Source organism: Globicephala melas, chromosome 9 (genome assembly GCF_963455315.2).
Source record: "Globicephala melas chromosome 9, mGloMel1.2, whole genome shotgun sequence".
NCBI classification, from domain to species: Eukaryota; Metazoa; Chordata; class Mammalia; order Artiodactyla; family Delphinidae; genus Globicephala; species Globicephala melas.
Window position 1 is genome coordinate 95,786,325 of NC_083322.1, and position 20,123 is coordinate 95,806,447.

Here is a 20,123-nt window from a genome sequence, read left to right on the forward strand (position 1 = left end):
GAAACGAAATTGAGTTATTTGTAGTGAGGTGGATGGACCTAGAGTCTGTCATACAGAGTGAAGTCAGAAAGAGAAAAACAAATACCGTATGCTAACACATATATATGGAATCTAAAGAAAAAAAAATGGTCGTGAAGAACCTAGGGGCAAGATGGGAATAAGGACGCAGACCTACTAGAGAATGGACTCGAGGATACGGGGAGGGAGAAGGGTAAGCTGTGACAAAGTGAGGGAGTGGCATGGACATACATACACTACCAAACGTAAAATAGATAGCTAGTGGGAAGCAGCCGCATAGCACAGGGAGATCAGCTCAGTGCTTTGTGACCACCTAGAGGGGTGGGATAGGGAGGATGGGAGGGAGGGAGACGCAAGAGGGAAGAGATATGGGGACATATGTATATGTATAACTGATTCACTTTGTTATAAAGCAGAAACTAACACACCATTGTAAAGCAATTATACTCCAATAAAGATGTTAAAAAACAAAAATAAAATAAAAGCATTACCAAAGTCAATGCCTCATAATTCACTCCCAGCAGGTCGTCCCTAAAGCACCTGCACATACAATCAGATATTGAGGCACAAACACTTGGTCAAGTTAAACAAACCACTGAATACAGGAACGTGTAAGAAGCACTTCTAGAAAACCGAATGCAGCAGAGAGCTACCTTTTCCTTCTTGGCGATCTCCATCCTGGCTCTGTCATCCAGCATTTGTACCGCAGCCCGCCTGGGGGAGCTGGAACCCCTCAGTGTTCCCCAACGGGCTTCCAAGGCAGAAATATCCCCAGGCTTCTCCCAACCAAGGGTCACGGCCGGCCCGAGTGTCTGGTAGAATATGGTCCACCTTCTGGCTGGCTTCTGGCTTGAGGTTCAATCACAGAGTTTCCTCCTTTTCATTGTTCTCCAGCAAGCCTGCCAGCCTTCTCTTCTGGGTCCTAGTCGGGACCCTTCCCCACTGAGGCCTTGTCAGGCCAGGTATCATCGGGGCAGGGCCATTGCCGGGCTCCAGAGCTGGTCAGCACTGGTCAGCTTTCTCTCCGGGCTGTGCTGAGCTGTGACGGCGTGGTGTCCTCTAGACAGACTCAGCAGAAAAGGTCTTCTTTCCTCCTGTGGCTGGGGGACAGCTTTTGAGTAATTAAGCTGTGGGCGACTGTTCTTTTCTCACACCCCAACCTGCTTCCCTGAGGCTCAGTCACGGCCCAACACTTCCTGCTCTGACCAGGTATGGAGTGGGGAATTCTCCTGCCAGGGCTTTCTGCGCTCCTGCGAGGGCCCACGCTGCCATGGCAACCAGGAACAGGCCTCTGCGCTCACACCCTCCAGCCTCTGCAGGGCTGACCATCCTGTCATTAGAGCTGCCATGCAGAAAACTGGGGCTGATGGCAAAAGGCCTCCATCCCCATCACCATAGCGACAGCCCAATCACCTTATCACCGCAGACTTTGCCACCTGTCCAGTTCCCAGGGCAGGGTCACAGGGTCTTCCAAATTCATGTCCTAAGGAGGAGAGGCCCCCTTGAGTCTGGGAACCAGAGGAGAGGGAGCAGGTGGCTTAGCCAGTGGCATTGCCACACGTGCCCAGGCCACCCTCAAGCTTTGGTCACTGCCTTCCCTGACTACCATCTGGAAACATGAGCTCTGCTGGGATCCAGCAGAGGGAGAGGGAAGGAGTGGCCGGTGAGATCTCTCCAAATGGGTACGCTGAAATATTTTTAAACCAATGTCGTATTGATGGTCATCTGGGCAGTTTCCGTTTTCCCCTGTTATAAATCTCGGCCTTTTACCAGGGTCAACACGTGCATGTGTTTCTTCTGGATGCTTCCTAGAGGCTGAATTGCTAGGTCCAATGCTGGGCACATTTTATGATTGTGCAGACAGGACTACATTGGCCCCTTCAAATGGCTTCACCAATTAATCCTTCCAGCATCATTAGGAGTTTGACTCCATGCTGGCCAGTCCTTGAGATGATGAATCTTTATAACTTTTGCTTATCTGTCGTCTCATTATCATTTGAATTGCAAAGTGCTGGACACCTTTTCATATGTTTATAGTTATTTGTATTCCTTTTTCTAAGGATGATTTGTTTATATTACTTAACTGTTTTGTTATTGAATTGTCTTCTACTTTTCAATTTGTATAAACTATTTTTATATTCCATCCATAATATCTATTAATCCTTTTCTTGTTGAATATGCTGTATTACCTATTGCTAAACATATGGCTTGATCAATGGTGTCTTTTAACACAGAGAAGTATTTCTTTTTTATGAATTTGGCTTTCTTTCTTTTTTTGAAGCTCGTGTCTTGTTAAGAAAAGCATTTCTGGGGGCTTCCCTGGTGGCACAGTGGTTGGGAGCCTGCCTGCCAATGCAGGGGACACGGGTTCGAGCCCTAGTCCTGGAGGATCCCACAGGCTGCGGAGCAACTAAGCCCGTGCACCACAACTACTGAGCCTGCACGCCACAACTACTGAAGGCCGCGTGCCTAGAGCCCGTGCTCCGCAACAAGAGAAGTCACCGCAATGAGAAGCCCACGCACTGCCAATGAAGAGTAGCCCCCACTCGCTGCAACTAGAGAAAGCCCATGCGCAGCAACTAAGACCCAATGCAGCCAAAAATAAATTTTAAAAATATTTTTTTTAAAAAAGAAAAGCATTTCCCATCCAAAATTAGAAAAATGTTCTCCCACATTTCCTTGTAATATTTTTCCAATATTTAAAAAATGTTCAGCACTTCAGCCCCTCTGGAATTTGCTTGTGTATAGTATGAGGTAGGAGTCTAACATTTGTTGGCTACCTTTTCCCCACTGATTTGTATTGATAACTGCACCACAGTTTATGCTCCATTGTTGTATTTCTCTGTTGTGAGGGAACGGCTCTGCTCTGGTCACCTTGCAGGTGTCCTCAAAGGCCACCAGGCCAAGTCTGGGACCACAGCTAATCTGAGCCTGTCAGAACACTTTGTGATATTCCAGGAACTGAGGTTGGACTTGTGAGGAGCTGCTCTGAGGCCACCACCCACTCTCTTCCACATCTGCCCAGGAGGCATCAGGAGGGTTTCCCCTCATCTCTGGTTCCGAGATACGAGGTTTTCTGTCCCTGCCCCCAGGGTGTAGTTGCCATCTAGAATGGGCTCCCAGCCAGAGGTGATGCCTTGGGGTGACTTGAGGCGCAGGCATCCAGCTCTCTTTGGTTGGGTGTCATCCTTTCTGGTGCATGGGACAAAGATGGGAAGTGGCACATTTGGGTGCTTTTTTTCTTTCTTTCCTTCCTTCCTTCCTTTTCTCTTTCTTCTCTTTCTTTCTCTCTCTCTCTTCCTTTTCATTTTGCTGCCTGTGTCAGCAACAGACTGTCTAAATGTAAAAGTGGCTCTTGGTACTCTGCCTGCCTTGGCCTCAGCTCTGTCTATGAGCTGGATGTCTCTCTGTCCGTTCCTGTAGATACCACATTCTTTCAGTTGGCACTTTTCAGTTTTTTGATATCTGGTGGGAAGGGATCCCTTCCTTTTATTTTCCTACAAAATTTTCTTTACCATAAGGCTTTTATCTTTCATATAAATCTTAGAATCTACTCTTCCCATTTCACTAAAATAATGCTGTTGATAATTTCATTGGAAAGGCATTGAATTTGTGGATTTGGGGATCCATTTTAGAGAACAGACATCTTTATAATGCCAAGTCTTCTCATTCAGAAATGTAGCCAGTTGCCCTGTTTGTTGAAGTCTTCTTTTATGCCCTTCAGGTGAGCTTCATTATTTTTCTCTTATAGATCGTATATATTTCTTATTAGATTTATTCCTAAAGAAAGAAAATATATTTATATGGAGGAGAAATTGTCATTATAATTATACTGATTGAAACGTTTATGATTCACAAAGTACTTTTGTATTCATTCTGTCATTCGATCAGACAGTCTTGGGGCAGTAGGCAGGGGTGGTATTATTTTTGCCACTTTCAGATGAGTTCACTGAGACTGGGGACGTTGAAGGATTGGGCTGCAAAGGCTCACCATCCCCCAAGGACAGGGGCCAAGGCAGTCCTCATGCAGAAGTCCCAGGCCCTGCTGCATAGCCCTGTGGCCTCCCTGGCCACAGATGACTGGAATGTCACCTGATCCAAGGGCAGCCACACTGCACACAGGTCAGAGCCTTGGGAGTGACCTCACAGGAGACATTTACCCAACAGGGACTACTTGGAACAACAGGTGATTTCACGGGGGCCTCAAAGTGGCAGAATCGCTGAACATTCAAGTCTCCACAGGAAAGTCCTGCATCTTCCTCCCCAGGGTGAGGCAGAGGATGGTACATTCCTGGGGGAAGTATCTGTGGTGCAGGAAGGAGGAGCGTCTTCAGGGCTCCCCTTGCTTCCTCCCCGCCCCCCCCCCCCACCCGCCCCTGCAGCTCCAGGACCTTGTGCTTCAGGCCCTCACTCTGCTAAGCCCCCATCACCCCGCCTCTCCCCAATTTAAACCTGCCTACCCTGGTTAGCCTCTCACTTTTTGCCATTCTCCTCCTGCCCTCTTTGTGTCATTCTAGTGAAGCTCATATAAACATATGTATTTCATCTTCTATGTTTAAGCAGAAGTTTGTACCAATACTGTTTGGGGTTCGCTGACCTTTTTAACCTGGGCAAATCCCATTGCTTCTCCCAAGTGTCAAACACGAAGTCCTGGGCTTTGCTCTAATTGGACGGCCTACGCTGCTGGTGGGGGGAGAAGGTCTGCATTGATTGGCTGAGACGTGGGTCAGGTGCCCATCTGTAGACCAATCTCTGAGGCAATAGGGATGGGATTGTGTTGATTGGCTCAGACTTCCTGGCACCCATGTGGAAACGGGGATTGTGGGGATGGAGGGGGCTGGGGAGGGGGCTCTATCGCTTGCACTTTCAGATTCTTAGTCGTGACTTTTCCTTTATGATGACTCCCGTCCTTGCTTTCTGCTCTCAGAGGTCCTGGGGACCAGGCTGCTGTGAGGCCCAGACTCCTCTTTCATGGTGGCCGGCTCTGCCTCTTTCCCAGGGCCTCTGCCTGCCCCCCTTCCCCCCTTCCTATTCTGCAGACTTTCTCCCACTTTCTGTGCAGGGCAGCACCACAGGAGTAAGGGCGCCTCAGGTCAAGTCACCTGCCTAAGTGACCATGTATCCAGAGTGGGCTACACATCCATCCCTAGATCCGGAGCAGGGGAGGGGTGCCTGGTGGTACAAATACAGCTCCTGGGAAGCCCCTGCAGGAGAGGCAGTTCTGAGGGTGCCTGTCCCTCTATTTCAGGGAGCTCCCAGCTGCCTCCTGTCTTCCTTGGCTGTGATCTCTTCCTGCCCACTGCCTCCAGGTAAACCTTATAGTATACCCGGTCCTCTCCTGCTCTGTCATCTTCTGTTCCCTCTCTGCTGGTGGCAGAGCCATGTCTGTGTCTGTCTTCCCTGTGGGCTGGCGAACCGAGTGGGAGCACAGGACACGTGGGTAAGCAGTGGTGGTAGTCAGCAGCCTTCCTGGGGGCTGGGTCTGCTAGTAGTCCCCAGTTGATGGCATCAAGTCCATGCTCCTTAGACTTGGTGAACTACTAAGAAAGTGTAGGGGAGGAATAATTTTCCTCTGCCCTCTTTGGCTCTCCAGCTGGGCCTAGGAACTAAACTGACATTAACACGAGAAAGGCATACAGGTTTTATTTAAATTTTTACCTGTACAGAGGCGCCTTCACGAGAGAATGAAAATCCAAAGAAGTGACCAGAGAAAAAGCTTTTATACTTTTATAAAAAAACAATAGTGACGTGCTCTCAACTCCTTTGGAGGCCTGACCACATTGGTGGCCCCTTTCAGGGCCCCTTTCCTGGGAAGGCTGTGGAGGCTGGTGTTAGGCTTAGAGTGAAAACAGCCCTACTGCCCTGGCCTTGACTGGCCGGACAAGGGGGTATGGGGACCGAGGCCACTGAATGGCTGGTTTCCCCCCTGGGCTGGGCCTCCTGGAGTATGCCCCTCAGCCAGCTTTTATCCAGCTCCCTAGAGGGTTCCACTGTGCAGCTAAATTGAGTGCCTTCCGAGAGCTGAGCAAAGCCTCAAAGGTGGGTGGCTGCCTGCCTTGCCCAGTGGGGGCGAACTTAGAGAGCCTCAGCCATTTGTCATGGGCAGCCTTGTTCCAGTTCTGTCTGCAGGGCCCAGCAAATGAGGGGGGTCAGGACTCCAGAGAAATATGCCATCCCCACAAGTGTGGATGCTGCATGCATGACGTCAGCACCCTGCCCTACAATCTTTTCTATCCCCATAATTGCAGACTTACAGGACAGCTGCAAGAATGGTACAGTGAAACTCCTGGATACCCTTCATCCTGACTCTTTAAATTTACCGTATTTGCTTTACCCTCCATATGTATCATAGATCTGAACCCTTTAAGAGCATGTTTCAGACAGGCTGTCCTTTTACCCGAGTAGTTGTGTGTATTTCCTAAAAACAAAGAATTCACTTACATAACCACAACACCATGAGCAAATCAAGAAATTAAAACAGATACAATACTAATCTGCAATCTATAGACCTTCCTCAGATTTCAGCCTACCATCAAATCTCCACTTCCCACAGCCTGCAGGACACCTGTAACCCACCATGACCTCTCCTCCTTTTTGTCAAGAACGGTAACAATACACGTAATCATCATTGTTGTTAGTTGTTAAACAGCTACTATGACTACAGCTTGGAACGTAATGTCTTATCATTCCCAGCAACATGCTTATGGAAAGGGTATTTGTCCAGTTTTACAGATGAAAGAGAGAAAGAGACTCAGAGGAGTTAATGGTTTGTTCACTTTTGTGGTTTTGTGGTTTGTAGAAGTGCTGGGACTGAATCCAAGTTGGGTGGCAGCTGGGGTGTTGGAGTGGAAGGTGGGTCTTGCTATTCAGTAAGATGGATGAGCTTGGGGAGCTGGTAACCACAGAGGCCAAGCGAGGCTTTCTGGGGTGATGGAGGACAAGCAAGGCCAGAGAGGAGGGAGAGCGCTGCTAGAGCTGTGAAAGTTTGTTACGTGTTTTGGTGTTGACGTGTGCCTCTTAGGAGCAATTTCCTTAACCTGAATCTCAGTTTCCATGTCTGTAAGGTGGTAATAATATTTTCCTCTGTTTTTGTGAGGATTAAATGAGGACGCATATGGAAAGTGCTTGGTGTAAGGGAAACTTCGAGACAATTACTATTACGTGTCACGTGAATACATTTAAATCTATTCCAACCCAACACCGTCCTCCTGATTCCTCCTTTTGTACGACTTTTAGTGGCAAAGGAAAAGGGACTTTGAGAACTGTCTTCAAAAATGGCTCTCACCCGCCCCCTATAGGTCAACCATGTCAGCGCAGTCAGGATGGGGCTGCACAGCTCTCCACCATCCCGTGACACAGGCCTGGCGTTGGCCAAAGTCTGTTCTTAACGTTTAGTACCAACATGGAGGGGATGTGGGAAAGCTCTGTTCACCCTCTGCACTTGGAAATAGCCAGGGAAGAGGGTCGGTGAGGAAGGTACTGAGTGAAAGCAGGTGGTGGAAACTTCCTTCAGCCACAGGAATATTTAGAGCAATGGTTCTCTAAGCCACTGTTCCCCAGGGTGCATTTGGCAATGTCCAGAGACATTTTTGTATTTTTATTTATTTGTCTGTTTGTTTATTTTTGGCCACACGGATGCAGGATCTTAGTTCCCGACCAGGGATCAAACCCGTGCCCCCTGCAGTGGAAGCTCAGAGTCTTAACCACTGCACAGCCAAGGAAGTCCCACCAGAGACTTTTCTTTTTTTTTTTTTTTTTCAGTACGCAGGCCTCTCACTGCCGCGGCCTCTCCCGTTGCGGAGCACAGGTTCCGCACGCGCAGGCTCAGCGGCCATGGCTCACGGGCCCAGCCGCTCCGCAGCATGTGGGATCTTCCCGGACCGGGGCACGAACCCGTGTCCCCTGCATCGGCAGGCGGACTCTCAACCACTGCGCCACCAGGGAAGCCCCAGAGACATTTTTGGTTGCCAAATGGCCGGTGGGGTGTCACCAGCATCTAGTGGGTAAAAGGCCTGAGATGTTGCCTGCAATGCATGGACAGCCGCCAACAACAAAGAATTATCCAATCCGAAATATCAACAGTGACAAGGTTGAGACACCCTGATTTAGGGTAATGTTTAGAGTGATGCCGTTGGTTTTTCAAATACTACCATATCTTTCCCATCATTTCAGATCTGGCTGCTTCTAGCTTCTAGCATGATAGTTGTGTAACCCTTCTGCCAACTTCCAAACACCAAGGCTCTTTCACCTCTGTCCTGCAAGATGCTTTCGGATAACATACCATTTAACAAACAAGAAGCATGAAAGATGTACTACCCTTAGGGAACTGAGCCTCATTCATCCCCATCCATTGAAAAAGCACTATTCCAACATCTCAAGCAAAGTAAGTTTTTCCAAGTCACAGTAAGCCAAGCTGCTCCCTCAGTTTGGAGATGAATTTCTGCCCCTTTTGAGGTGAAGTGGCTCTGCTACTCTGTGAGGTCAGCAGTTTGGCTCCCAAATCAGTGGTTAGACATCTGGTTTCCCAGGTGGTGGGCAGGCCCAGGAGCCCTCACCCCTGCGGGCTTGTGCTGAAGGGACCTGTGTGACCAGGGACTTGCTCCCAGGCAGGCAGGAGGAAGGCGTGGGAATGGCAAGAGAGGACTCAATCATCTGAAAATGAGAGGCATGCCTTCACCTCCCGGCAGGTCCCTGCCTTTCTTCACTCAGAAAGGAGATATGATTCACAAAACACTTTCCAGGGACAGCAGTTCGCCCATAAATCAAAGTCCCTTGTGTGGGGTTTACAAAGCCCTAGCGTGTGGGTGGGACTCTGGGTCTCACCGTTCGGAGGGAGGACAGCGCCGGGGGACACAGGCGACCCTACAGGGCTCAGAACGGACCGGGAGGAAGCGAAGGGCCCCTGGGAGAACTCAGGACGGCCAGGGAGAAAAGGACAGGCCCTCACAGAGAGAAGGACAGCGGGGGAAGGCTAAAGACTTACGAGCAGCGAGCCGGCCGGCCTACGAAAGCCCGAAGGGCGGGGACCGACCTCATGCGCACGCGCAGCTCTCTGCCCCGCCCCCTCGCCCGTGCTTCCGGCTGCTCCTTTCTGCATCCGGGGCACGAAAACCCTTCGGTAGGCCTCGGGCGGCGGCCTCTGATCGGAGCCGGAAGTGGACCCAGAGCCAGGCGGAGGAAGCCGGCGGCCGACCCGTCAGCAACCTGTGGTGGTCTCGAGGGGCGGTGCCGAGCTGCTCCCTGCGAGCCGACCCCGCGGCCAGGCGGGTAGCCGGCCCGAGGGCGCGGCGCCATGAGGCTGTACAGCCTCAGCGTCCTGTACAAAGGCGATGCCAAGGCGGTGCTCCTCAAAGCCGCGTACGACGTGTCCTCCTTCAGCTTCTTCCAGAGGTCCAGGTAGGCGGGCCCAGGCGGGCGGCGCCCGGCCGGGGAGGCCCGGGGTCGGGGTTGGAGGCGGCCCCGGAATCGGGGAAGGGCCGTGGCTCGGCCTCCCGCAGTGGAGCCGGCTGTGGCCTCTTCCTCGGCCTGCGGACTGTGCCTCTGAAGATTCATGTTTTTTTGATCGCAAAAAGCCTTATCCCATCGTAGAACGTAATGCTGTAATCAGGGTTTTTCCAAATTTCTGTCGTATAAAAATTATTAGGGGGCTTTGAAAAAGTGCAGATTCCCCAGGTTCACGTCCAGTGGAGGCCCAGCGATCTATATTTTAAACCAGCAACGCCCACTTAGTGATGCTGACCTAGGAAGTTCACGTGCCACTCCTTAAGAGCCACGTTTGTATTATCTGGTGGGGCTTTCCAGCAATTCCGTATGAGAGATATTGGTATACTGTCGTATTTTATGGGTGAAGTCACTGAGGTCCCAAGAGATGGATGGCAAACCAGCCAGGACCCCAACGCAAATCGTACGCTCTTTATGGTTGGGCTTTAGTGGTACAGAAGGGTTCTACGGTGAAGATTTGGAAGGAAGCGTGGGATTTGTAGCGCTTACAAGCTTTTGAACGTTCGTGAGGCACTTTAATGCAATCAGGTGTGTGTTAGAATTACCACAGACACTTCCAGCCTGTTCGTGGGAGGGATGGGGGTGACTCAGGCACAAAAGGAGAAGGACCCTACAGAGTCTGGGTCTGTGGTCATCCAGTCTCCCGGTCTGGGGGAATCTGCAGTCTGGATTCTGTTTTCGCTGCTTCAGTGCGGCTGTTTTGTTCTTAATGAGAGTGGCTTACTGGCAGGATCTCAGACAATTCCTCTTGTTATTTTGTTGAAACTTTCTGCTTCTTTCTGGGTCCTTCTTGGCACTTGGTAGCTTTCTTTATCATGACCTCTAGTCTCTGTTCTGTGTCCCTTCTTTTCTGTGATCGAACTTTGGGAGCTAACTTGGCTAATTCTGATTCTTTCACTTTTTCTTTTTCCCCTCCGCACGTATACTGAAGATTCTCAGAGATTTCACTGTAGGACTTTCACCTCACTGGTTTGCGATACCAGACCAGTTTCAGATGATTAACACAACTGCAATACTGTAGGGACAGCTGTACCAGTGCCTCTTAAAACAACACGTAGTCCAGCCGAGCTCACCGTTTTTCTCATCAGTCCTCTTCTCTTCCATCCTGCCTGTCTCAGGATTATCAGAGCCCAAGCCTCAACCCTTCGAAGGGTTTTCCAGCTTTTCTGGCCCTTGTAGGCAGACTTTCACAATGAATGCAGTTCTTCATTTGTCTAATTATAGTCCTGCTCTAAGCTCTGTCTCTTTTTAGCTTTACTGCAAGGACTTCCTTATTTTCAGAGTTTTCTCTAAGGGATCATCTTGATCCTATCACCCTCTCAAAATAATAATAACAAGTAATACTGTGCGCCAGACATCGTGCTAAGTGCTCATCTAATCATCGCAGTAAATCTCGATTTGTAGATGAAGCCTGGTGCAGTAAGTACCTTGCCCCGGAGGTCATACGTCTCCTAAGTGGTGGAGCTGGGATCCCAGCCAGGGAAGTCCCCTCCCGAGTCCTCACTCGTCTGTGTGGCTCTCCGTGCGGTTTCAGAAGTATCCACATCTGCTGGGGCTAACTGTGGATTCCCCAAGTCACGGCCCTGTGCTGATGGCCCTTTACATGGCATTCCCAGTCAGAGGCTTCTTGTTAACTCCGCTTCCTCCAGCTGGACCGTCGTCACCTGGGACCCTTCCTTTCTGGCCACATCGCTCAGTGGGGCCCGTGAGCCGCCTCCTCCCTCTCAGCCTCTGTGCGAGCCATTTTCCGTTTCCTTGTCTTGTCTGAGCTCTTGCCCTGCCTTCCTTCCAGAGTGCCCCGGGCTCATAGGGTGGATTTGCCCCAGCAGAGCGGAGGCCTCGTTCTCTGCCAGAGCCAGCAGTCACTGCGGACATGTCGCATTGCCGGGTTCAGCCAGTGGCAGCGGCCATAACTGACTGTGCATCCGCTGAACAGTTGTTGCCACTTACGTTATTCTGTCACAGATTTTACTTGTCCCCGCTTCTCAGAAGTCAGTGGAGCCTTGAAAACAGGAGCTGGCTTTTGCTTCTCCGCTGTGCCCCAAATCATACACTGACCAAAATGTTAAATTAAGTATAACCTGTAGAAAGTTCCCTGGAAGTCTGGAAGTGGTTTGTTTGAGCGAGCTAGGTAGCAAGCAGATGTGGTTTGAATGGTCTCGGTGATTTCTAATTACCTGTATTTGTGATCATTGACAGGGTGTTTATTATTTCGTCCTAATGTTGGGAGGGAAAGGAACGAAACCAAGAAGCAGTGTCTCCTTAGTGTATACGCTCAGAGGTCCCTTTCCACTGTGTTGGGGACAAGGTGACAGGAACAGGTAATATGTGTTGTGTTTCTTAGCGTTCAGGAATTCATGACCTTCACAAGTCAGCTGATTGTGGAGCGCTCCTCGAAAGGCAGCAGAGCTTCTGTCAAGGAACAAGGTAAGAGGACCTGCTACCTTGTGAGTGTGTGCTGGCCTGGCTGCCCCACCTCAGGCAGCTCGGAGCTCGATCAGCAGGAGTGGTTGCCGCGTGATGAAGCGGGCTACCAGGACCCCACTGCTCTGCTAGCTGCTCTCTTCCCTCCTCCTCGTTTTCCTGTGACGCAAAATTCTATGCCCACTGTTGGTGTCGAAGTTGCCTGGTTAAAATCACCCCCAAAAGCTTGGACTCGCTTAAGATTGGGGTCCGCCTCTCGGAGCAGTAAGTGGCCTTCCTGCTGTGTCCTCTTTCCCCTCTGGAGTTGTAGACATCTCAGGAAAGGACGTCCACCCAGCCCTGTGGAGGTAATACTGTATTCTGTGCTGCTTAGATTTTTGCCCAGGAATCTGGAAACTCATTATTTTTTCCTCTTGACCTTAGTTTTTTCTTCTTCATGATTCAGGTTTCCTTTAAAATTTTTTTAGACATTTATTTTAGAGGCATTTGGTGAGCTGTGTCATCTCTGAATCCTTTTAAAGTGACAAAAATTAATTTCAGGGATTGTGACTGTTTTGCAGAAGCCCTTGTATAGACTGTACCTTTTGATAATTTGATGACTTCAGCACATGCTTGAGACCCCAGCCAGCTGTGGCTAATTTTTTTCTGGATGGGCTTTGTCTCTTCCTCCCATCCTGCCCTGTCCCCGCCAAGGCCCACCAACAGAGTGGAGCAGGCTAGGTTGCTGTAATGAGGAAGGCTGAGGCCCTGACAGGTGATTTCAAAGAAAGTGGAGGCTGCTTGGCTTGGCCAAGGTTCCATCAGCTTGGGAGCAGAGCACAGCAGAGCCCCAGAGGGCTGCAGCTTCCCAAGATACAGGCGAGCCTGACCTAGAGCTCAAGGACGTGACTTGGACATGCACCTGGGGCCCTGTTGCCTGGGATGTTTCTGCACCACTGGTGCTCCTTTAGACCCTGGCTTTGCACGCTGGGCCTTGGGGCATTCACTCACCCTGCAGCAGGTGTTGGGCCGCGCTGCCGTCAGAACTACACGTGCTGTCCTATGTGCAGGGCCTGACCATAAACCTCACTTAGAGCCGCTTCGTTGGCCCAGGAGGCAGGAGCCCAGCACTGTAACACTCTGACTGGTTTTGGTGGTGAGAAAGTCTAAAGCCCTCACGTCACCCTCTGTGTGTCTGGCCTCTTGTCTCCCTAGAATATCTGTGCCATGTCTACGTGAGAAACGACAGTCTGGCGGGAGTGGTCATTGCTGACAGTGAATACCCATCCCGGGTGGCGTTTACCTTGCTGGAGAAGGTGTGTCTGCAGCTCGGCTGGACTGTACTTGGACAGACGAGTGTGGACTGGGGCCGGGAGTGACGACAGGGCCCAAGGCGGAAGGGGCGAAATAGTGTGTCCAAAATCAACCTGTTCTCAGTTTTTCTCTTCACCATAAACCAAGAGAGAGTCTGGGAGCCTTCCCAGTCCCGTCCGTCCCACCCCACCGTACCCCCTGCCCCTGCCGATTTCTGCTTCTCACCCTACTAGTGTCCCTGGTGCTGCCTTGACTCTTCTTGTTGGCCACAGAGTCACAGCAACTCTCCTTCCGGGAGGGGGCCCTCGCGTCAGCTCTGGCTGTGCTTTTGCCCCCGTCACTCCTCTTGCTGGCTCTCTTCCTGCCTCTGCCCTCAAAGTCATGACTTTCATTTCTTTCTGAAGAAAGAAATGCGTGCTCTGCCCCGTGACCCACGTCCCCTCCTCCCCTCTTCTGCTCCGACAGGCTCGTAGGGCACACACTGTGCCCCTCCCCACCTCTGTGCCTCTGCTGCAGGAGTCCCCCTGCTGGCCCATCGTGCAGTTACAGCAGCTTCTTGCCCCGTGTGGGGCTAGCGCTGCCACGTTCTTCAGTGTGTTTGTGTGGTGCTAATGATAAACTCCTCAAAGGCCCTGGCCTCACATCCCCCAAAACAGTCGTACACTTATAAGCACATGAAATCTGGCGGCTGCTTAAACTCAAGGGACCTAATTACCTTTCTGAAGAATTGTTTTGGAAAATTAGAGGGCCAATATCCTTTGTTCTGGAAATTCGTAACCTGATAAAAGTGGAGATCTGTAGTTTGAAATTCTGATACTTCTGTCATTCACCAGATGAGGCTCATGTGAGGCTGGGCATCCTCGGTGTTTAAGTCCCAGAATATTGAGGAAGGAGGAACTGGAGCTTAGATTTTCCCCTTGCCATTAGCCATCCTCCTCTACCCTCCTCCCTGGGTCCTCTCTTTCGGATGAGCACAGCAGAAGGGAGGGCGTGTTGCTGAGCTCCTCTGTCCTGCAGGTACTGGACGAATTCTCCAAGCAGGTCGACAGGATAGACTGGCCAGTTGGATCCCCCGATACCATCCAGTACGCAGGCCTGGACGGTCACCTCAGTAGATACCAGGTAGGGTGTAAAGACTGTGTGCCAAAGCTGCGTGGAACAGAAGAGCCGGTGGCCCTGGTGGCTGTGGCTCTGGGTGATGTGGATGTTGATGTCCTTTTGAAAAACGCAGGGACCCACATTAAGACCTGGAACCCGAGCTCCTAGGCAAGCTTTTGCTTCTCTGTCATGTGGTTAAACAGCCTGTGGTTTTTAACTTCTGAAAGTGTGTCCAGCTCACTTGGTTTTGAGCCCCGTTTTCCAGGTGGCCACTCCAGTCCTGACATGGTTTTTATTTTTGGGTCTTTCCTAGAACCCCCGAGAAGCTGACCCCATGACTAAAGTGCAGGCTGAACTAGATGAGACCAAAATCATCCTGGTAAGTAAGTAGGAGAGCAAGTCCCCAAACCGAGGGGCAGAAAGATTTGCCGGTAGTCAAGCCCGCGCGGCCGACACTTGCTTTAGTTGTAGTCGAAGCACTTTTCTGAAAGTGGTGTTTGCCCACCTGTCCCCGTGCATCAGAGGCCTCAAAGCCAGACTCACTCAGACAACCCTAGCAGGATCCCTCCCGCGCCCCGTCTTGGTTAACGGCACCCGTTGTTTGAGGGACCCAGCATATTCCCGTCCGCGCTCCCTGTCTGGGTAGTTACTGGGTTCGGGGGATCTGAGTTCTGTGGTCCTGCCTCTGCAGTGCCTGTCTTAGCTTGAGCCACTGCCCAGCAGGCGCCTCCCTTTCAGGGTCTGGGTCTCGGCACAGACTGAGGCTCACCCGCTCTGACTAAATGCAGGCCCGGCGTTGTCAGAATCAGGCCTGTTTTAGAAGAGCGGGAACCCTGCATTTTTAGCTGAAATATCCTGGTTTGTAATTGCTTCAACATTTTGTTAAAACTCTGAGCTACCTTTGGCCCTCAATCAGCACTGGCTTTGATTCTTGGGGCCTCTGCCTCTGACTGGTCCCCTGGCTTCCTGCCTCCCTCCAGTCTGTCCACTACACAGTAGCTGTTGATCTGTCACTCTTCTGCCTGAAGTCCTTGGCAGCTCCCAAGTCAGCTCCAGGATAAAGTGCAGGCTCCCTGACATGGTCCCGCACCCCGGGCCCTCCCTCCCTTTCCTGTCTGCCTCCTGCACGGGCGCCCTGCACTCAGGCCACCAGGGTACTCGGAGGCTATACAGGCCCTTTCCGAATGTCGCTGCATTGTCATTGCACGTTTACGTGAATCCTGACCCATGTGCGAGCTCCCAGGACTGGGAGCTTATCCTGAGCTTTACGCCCCTGCTCACAGAACAACGCCCGGCTTCGGCTTAGGGCGAGGGCTTAGCCCGCGCCGGCAAGTAATGGACACCTAAGTAGATGGATATAAAACCCAGGAAAGGGGACTTCCCTGGCCGTCCAGTGGTTAGGGCTCCGCGCTTCCACTGCGGGGACACAGGTTCGATCCCTGGTCAGGAAACTAAGATCCCACAAGCTGCGCAGCACAGCCCCCCGAAAATTAAAATAAAACCCAGAAAAGGTGGCCAGACAAATCCTACCCCAAATATAAAACTCCTACCAATGCTGGCTCAGCTTTCATGCACAGGTCTGGGGCAGGACCCAGCAGGCTGTGTTCTATAAAGAGCATCCCAGGGGCTCCAAGCCTAGGTCTTCTAAACCATGCTTTGGATAATGTTTGGGGGCTTTGGAATGAAAGTTAGATGTGACAGTTTTCAGGCACTTCTCTGTCTTTTGTGACATGTTTCTGCATGTTTCCTAACCGAGCCCTGTCTCTGCCTTCTGCTGCTTCAGAACCTGCGCACGTGAGCACCACAGAGCCGGGGGACACATGCTCCCCGTCTTTCCTTCTCTCTCCACTGCACAGAGCAGATGGGTCCTGGACACCCAGCCCATTCTGGCTGCAGTGATAAAATCTGGATTACTGGTTATGCTACCTTTTATCCCATTCATGTCTTGAGCCAGTTAACTTTTTATGGTGGAAATCTGAGTTGCTCGGCTGTGTGTAGAGATAAAGGACATTTTTGCTCACTCCTCATTCTGTGCCGTTTCACATGTGCAAAGCTAGGTTCGTGCCACTTGTTCTGAAGAGGCCTCTGAGGGCCTTGCGGCTGCCCTAGCAATGACCGTCTGGGGTGGGAGTGAGTCGGCCACTTCCTGATGGTCCTGGCAGTGGGGCTGGGGGCTCTTCTGAGGGCCTCCATCCCTTCACCCGTTCAGAAAGGGTCTGTCTGTACTGCCTAAGTGCAGAAGTGCTCTCGCAGAATTGACAGTAATGCGATTTAGACACAGTTCCCCTGGGGGAACAGGAAGCGTTCTGTGCAGTAGGAATGTGTGTGTATAAATACAGGCGTAGGTGATCCCTCCTGGAGTGTGGCTGGCTGAGCCTGTGCTGTGGAGGATTTGGGGGAAGTGCTTTATGTCCCAGTTAGAACCTTCTAGGTTCTCCAGGAAGGTCACTAGGTCCTGTTTCCTCCACAGGTCTGGGACACTGTGTCTTGATGCAGTGGCCCAGATATGGCGGAGGGGCCCAAAGGAAGTGCTTTCTTGTGACTGAGCTTCTCGAGGGGGCTGGCGTCTACTCACTTTGTGAACAGAGCAAAGTGTTCTTTTCTGTTTTTCTTCTTGTCCAGCACAACACCATGGAGTCTTTGTTAGAGCGAGGCGAGAAGCTAGATGACCTGGTGTCCAAATCCGAAGTGCTGGGAATACAGTCTAAAGCCTTCTATAAAACGGTGAGTGCGGCCCGGCTCCCGAGCACCCCTTCCGCAGAGCAGTGCTCACCACTAAACAAGTCTTCCTTGGAACGTTCAGTAACGTGGCCGGTCAGTAGCGGCAGGTTCACTGGGGCGCTGTGGGAGCCTAGGTGAGCTGGGGCCTTGCCCCGCCCTGCCTCCAGGCTCCCCCCTCCCCAAGCCGGAAGGGTGGGCCCTGCATCCCTGCTGCCTGCCGAGGAGCAGCAGTGCGCCGCCTTCCAGAGAGTTCCTTATGTTCCTAGTTAGCTTCCCTTCAGCCAAAGGATTTCAGTTTGAACAGCGGGGCGCTGCGTTTACTTGGTCCATCCACACACACGTTTGCTCTCACGTGTGCCTTGGAGGGCGATGCCAGTGGGGCTAGGGGGCATCTGCGAACAGGAGGTGAGAGGGAAGGTAACGGAGGCCCCACAAACGAAGTGTGAACCTCTCTGTTCTCTGAGGACATCCTCAGTAAGAAGCACCCCTGTGGGTTAAGACAGCTTTACGGGGAGATGGGGCCGGAGCAGAGGAAGAGACTCAGCCAACCCGACTTAACGTTCCTGTTCTTTGTACTTGGCTTGACAACAGGAAGTTTACTTCCTTACTGATAGCGTTAACGGAAGGCGGACAAAATAACTTCAGGGGTATGAACTGCTCCTGGACAGCTTCGCTCCAGGCGTCGCAGACGGGCCGGTTCTCTCTCTCTCTCCTTGCGATTCCCGGAGCCCCCGGTAAAGCCGCCCAACCCCCACGGAGCCCCCAGTGCTACGTGTGCCGAGGTCCACCTCTTCAGCTCTTCTTTGTCTCTTTCCAGGCCCGGAAGCAAAACTCGTGCTGTGCGATCATGTGACAGCGGCCGGCAGAGGCCCCTGCGCTGGCACGCCACCGTCACTCACATCGGAACTGCAGCCCCCAGGGAGCAGACCCACCGTGGAACGACCCGAGTGGGACAGACTCAACTTTGGCTTTGGAGCTCGTGGGAGGAACCGAAGGGTGGAAGGGACCTGGGGGTGGGGAACGTTCAGATTCACATGTCTAGTAATTTGAGGCCCCCTAAACGTGTATTTTGGGGCCGAATGAAACCATAAAGCTCAGTGACTCCTGTAGATGCTGCAGGGCTCGTTTCTAACCCCCTGGGAAGGACGTGTGCAAGGCCCACGGCGGGGTCAGAGCCGGCTCTTTGTTGATCGTCAGTACACCTTTGGGTTTTATCTGTACGCTAGCTGTGTTAACAGTCCAGTGAGTGGGGTGCCCTGACTACAGGGCTGGGGTGGGACAGACAGCCACTGCGGGCGCAGTGGGCGTGGGGGGCGCCGATGGGGGCTCGGGCCAGCGTGTCCATGTCGGGAGGAGACAGCCACTGGGCTTCACAAGTTCTGAGACCTTGTTTGCGCTCCTGCTGAGGTTGACTTTCTGCAGTGCCCGTCCAGCGAGCTCCAAAGAGATGCCTTGGAAGTTCGGGAGGGGCGCCTGCCCGGACTTGCGGTCTGGCTTTGAACATCTGGATCATAGCAGGGTGTGCTGTAGGCTCTCATGAACAGGTTTCACTTGCCTTTCTGGTGACAAGACTGTCCTGACAATCACCTGGGACTTAACACACGTCTTAGCAAGTGACCTTTACTGTGGCCACCACTACCAGGCACCAAGAGAAGGTGCCAGCCAGCCCGGGGGCTCCCAGCACCCCACTTACGGCCTGAGCCTTCCACACTCCAGCCCAGCCCCCTGCAGAAGCGCCGCTGAGCCCGCACCCTCCCCCCCCACCCCAGCCGCCCCCAGCAGCACGAGGCCCACGGCTCTGAGGCCCAACCCTGGAAACAGACACGCAGAGCAGCCCAGGCAGTGGCCCGGGGGCCTCTGGGCCCTTCTCAGCCTCTCTGGTCCCTCGGGCCCTACTGCCATGTTCCAGACTGCCTCCTGGGGCCCTGCTGCACTTCTTGAGGACACAAGCTCGGGATGCCCCTGCGGGACTCAGTCTCCGCGGAAGCCCGTGCTGGGGTGGTGTCAACCAGTGTGGTCTCGTCCCTGGGTGTCCATCCCTGCGCACTCTGTTCTTGCCCTAACTGGGAGGTCCCACTGCCCTGACGGGCAGTGCCAGCGGCCGCGAGTTCCCTTGCTTGGGCCAGAAGGTGGGATCCGCGTGGCTTCCGAGGACCCCACCCGAAGAGATTCACCTGCCAGCTGCCCTTTTTCTCTAAAAGCAGCCTGCCCGTGTGAGTCCTGCTGCCGCGGATGCCCCTGAAAGGCGCAGACCCAGCCTGCTCGCTGGCGCCTGAGGTGGCCGTGAGCTCCCCTTAGGAATGATTTGAGCTTTGTCTGACTCTCCTCCCACTTCGGAGGATACTGGGGAGGAACTGGGGGTGGGGCTGGCCGAGACCCCGCATCCGGCATTTCCCCAGCTCCTCTTGTATTCTAATGTTAAATCGTTTGGCAAAGTGTATTTTAATAAGTGCCGCCTACCTTTTTCTCTCTGTGTTCTGTCTGAAAGGTTCCTATCTGGATAAAGTTGACTTTTGAAATTCCAAAATAGTCCTGTGCTTTGTTGGAGCCCCAGGGACCCCTTTCCGCGGGAGCCCTGCCTCTCCGCGCCGTGCGCCTGCAGAGCGTGGGGTCCCCCGTCTCCTGGGGCAGTTCCTGTGGGGGGAGACAGCATCTCCCTTAACCCCCCACCCCCGCTCCCCTCCCCACCAGGCCCAAGCGGTCATCTCCCCTCAGACTTTTCTAGCAGGAAGTGGGTGACGGAGCCGCAGAGCAGAGAGAAGCCCTGCTCTGAACCCTGTGACCTGGTCCTCACTACGCCTGGGAGGCTGCCGCACAGCCACAGGGCCGGGGCCACACAGATGGGAACCCCTCCAGCGCGTGCTGTCTTTGCTGGGGTGTGGGAGCTCCCTGTGCTCCAGGCATCCTTGCAGGCCTGGGACTCTCATCCTCGTTTAGGGGACATCCTCGGCAGCTGGCCATCAGACGGTCTGCAAACACTTCTCAGTCCGTCTCTTCGCTGGCCTGGGGCCTGTTTTCAGCCTTACTTCTGACCATCGCAATAGGGAGCAGCGTGGGCATTCCCGGCT

The 20,123-nt window shown here is 52.5% G+C and overlaps 2 protein-coding genes across 3 annotated transcripts in view; one reads left to right on the forward strand and one right to left on the reverse strand.

Moving 5' to 3' along the window:
- Positions 1-9,104, reverse strand: part of GCK (glucokinase) — a 55,438-nt gene extending 46,334 nt beyond the window's left edge. The window contains exons 1-2 of the mRNA XM_030871212.2: positions 9,002-9,104; positions 672-3,798 (exon numbers count right to left, since the gene is read on the reverse strand). Coding sequence (XP_030727072.1) covers positions 672-716 — 45 coding nt within the window. The 5' untranslated portion in view covers positions 717-3,798; positions 9,002-9,104. The remainder of the gene's footprint in view (positions 1-671; positions 3,799-9,001) is intronic.
- A 17-nt stretch (positions 9,105-9,121) lies between these two features.
- Positions 9,122-19,576, forward strand: YKT6 (YKT6 v-SNARE homolog). Of its 2 annotated transcripts, none has more exons than XM_030871219.2 (7): positions 9,122-9,414; positions 11,864-11,946; positions 13,138-13,238; positions 14,254-14,358; positions 14,648-14,713; positions 16,957-17,058; positions 17,873-19,576. In XM_030871219.2, exons 1-7 carry the CDS (start codon positions 9,311-9,313, stop codon positions 17,906-17,908), a joined length of 597 nt encoding a protein of 198 aa, XP_030727079.1. In that variant the 5' UTR covers positions 9,122-9,310; the 3' UTR covers positions 17,909-19,576. The 2 variants fall into 2 exon arrangements, with proteins under 2 accessions (XP_030727079.1, XP_060160849.1); XM_060304866.2 differs by lacking the exon at positions 17,873-19,576 and adding an exon at positions 17,647-17,865.
- The last annotated feature ends 547 nt before the right edge of the window (positions 19,577-20,123 follow it).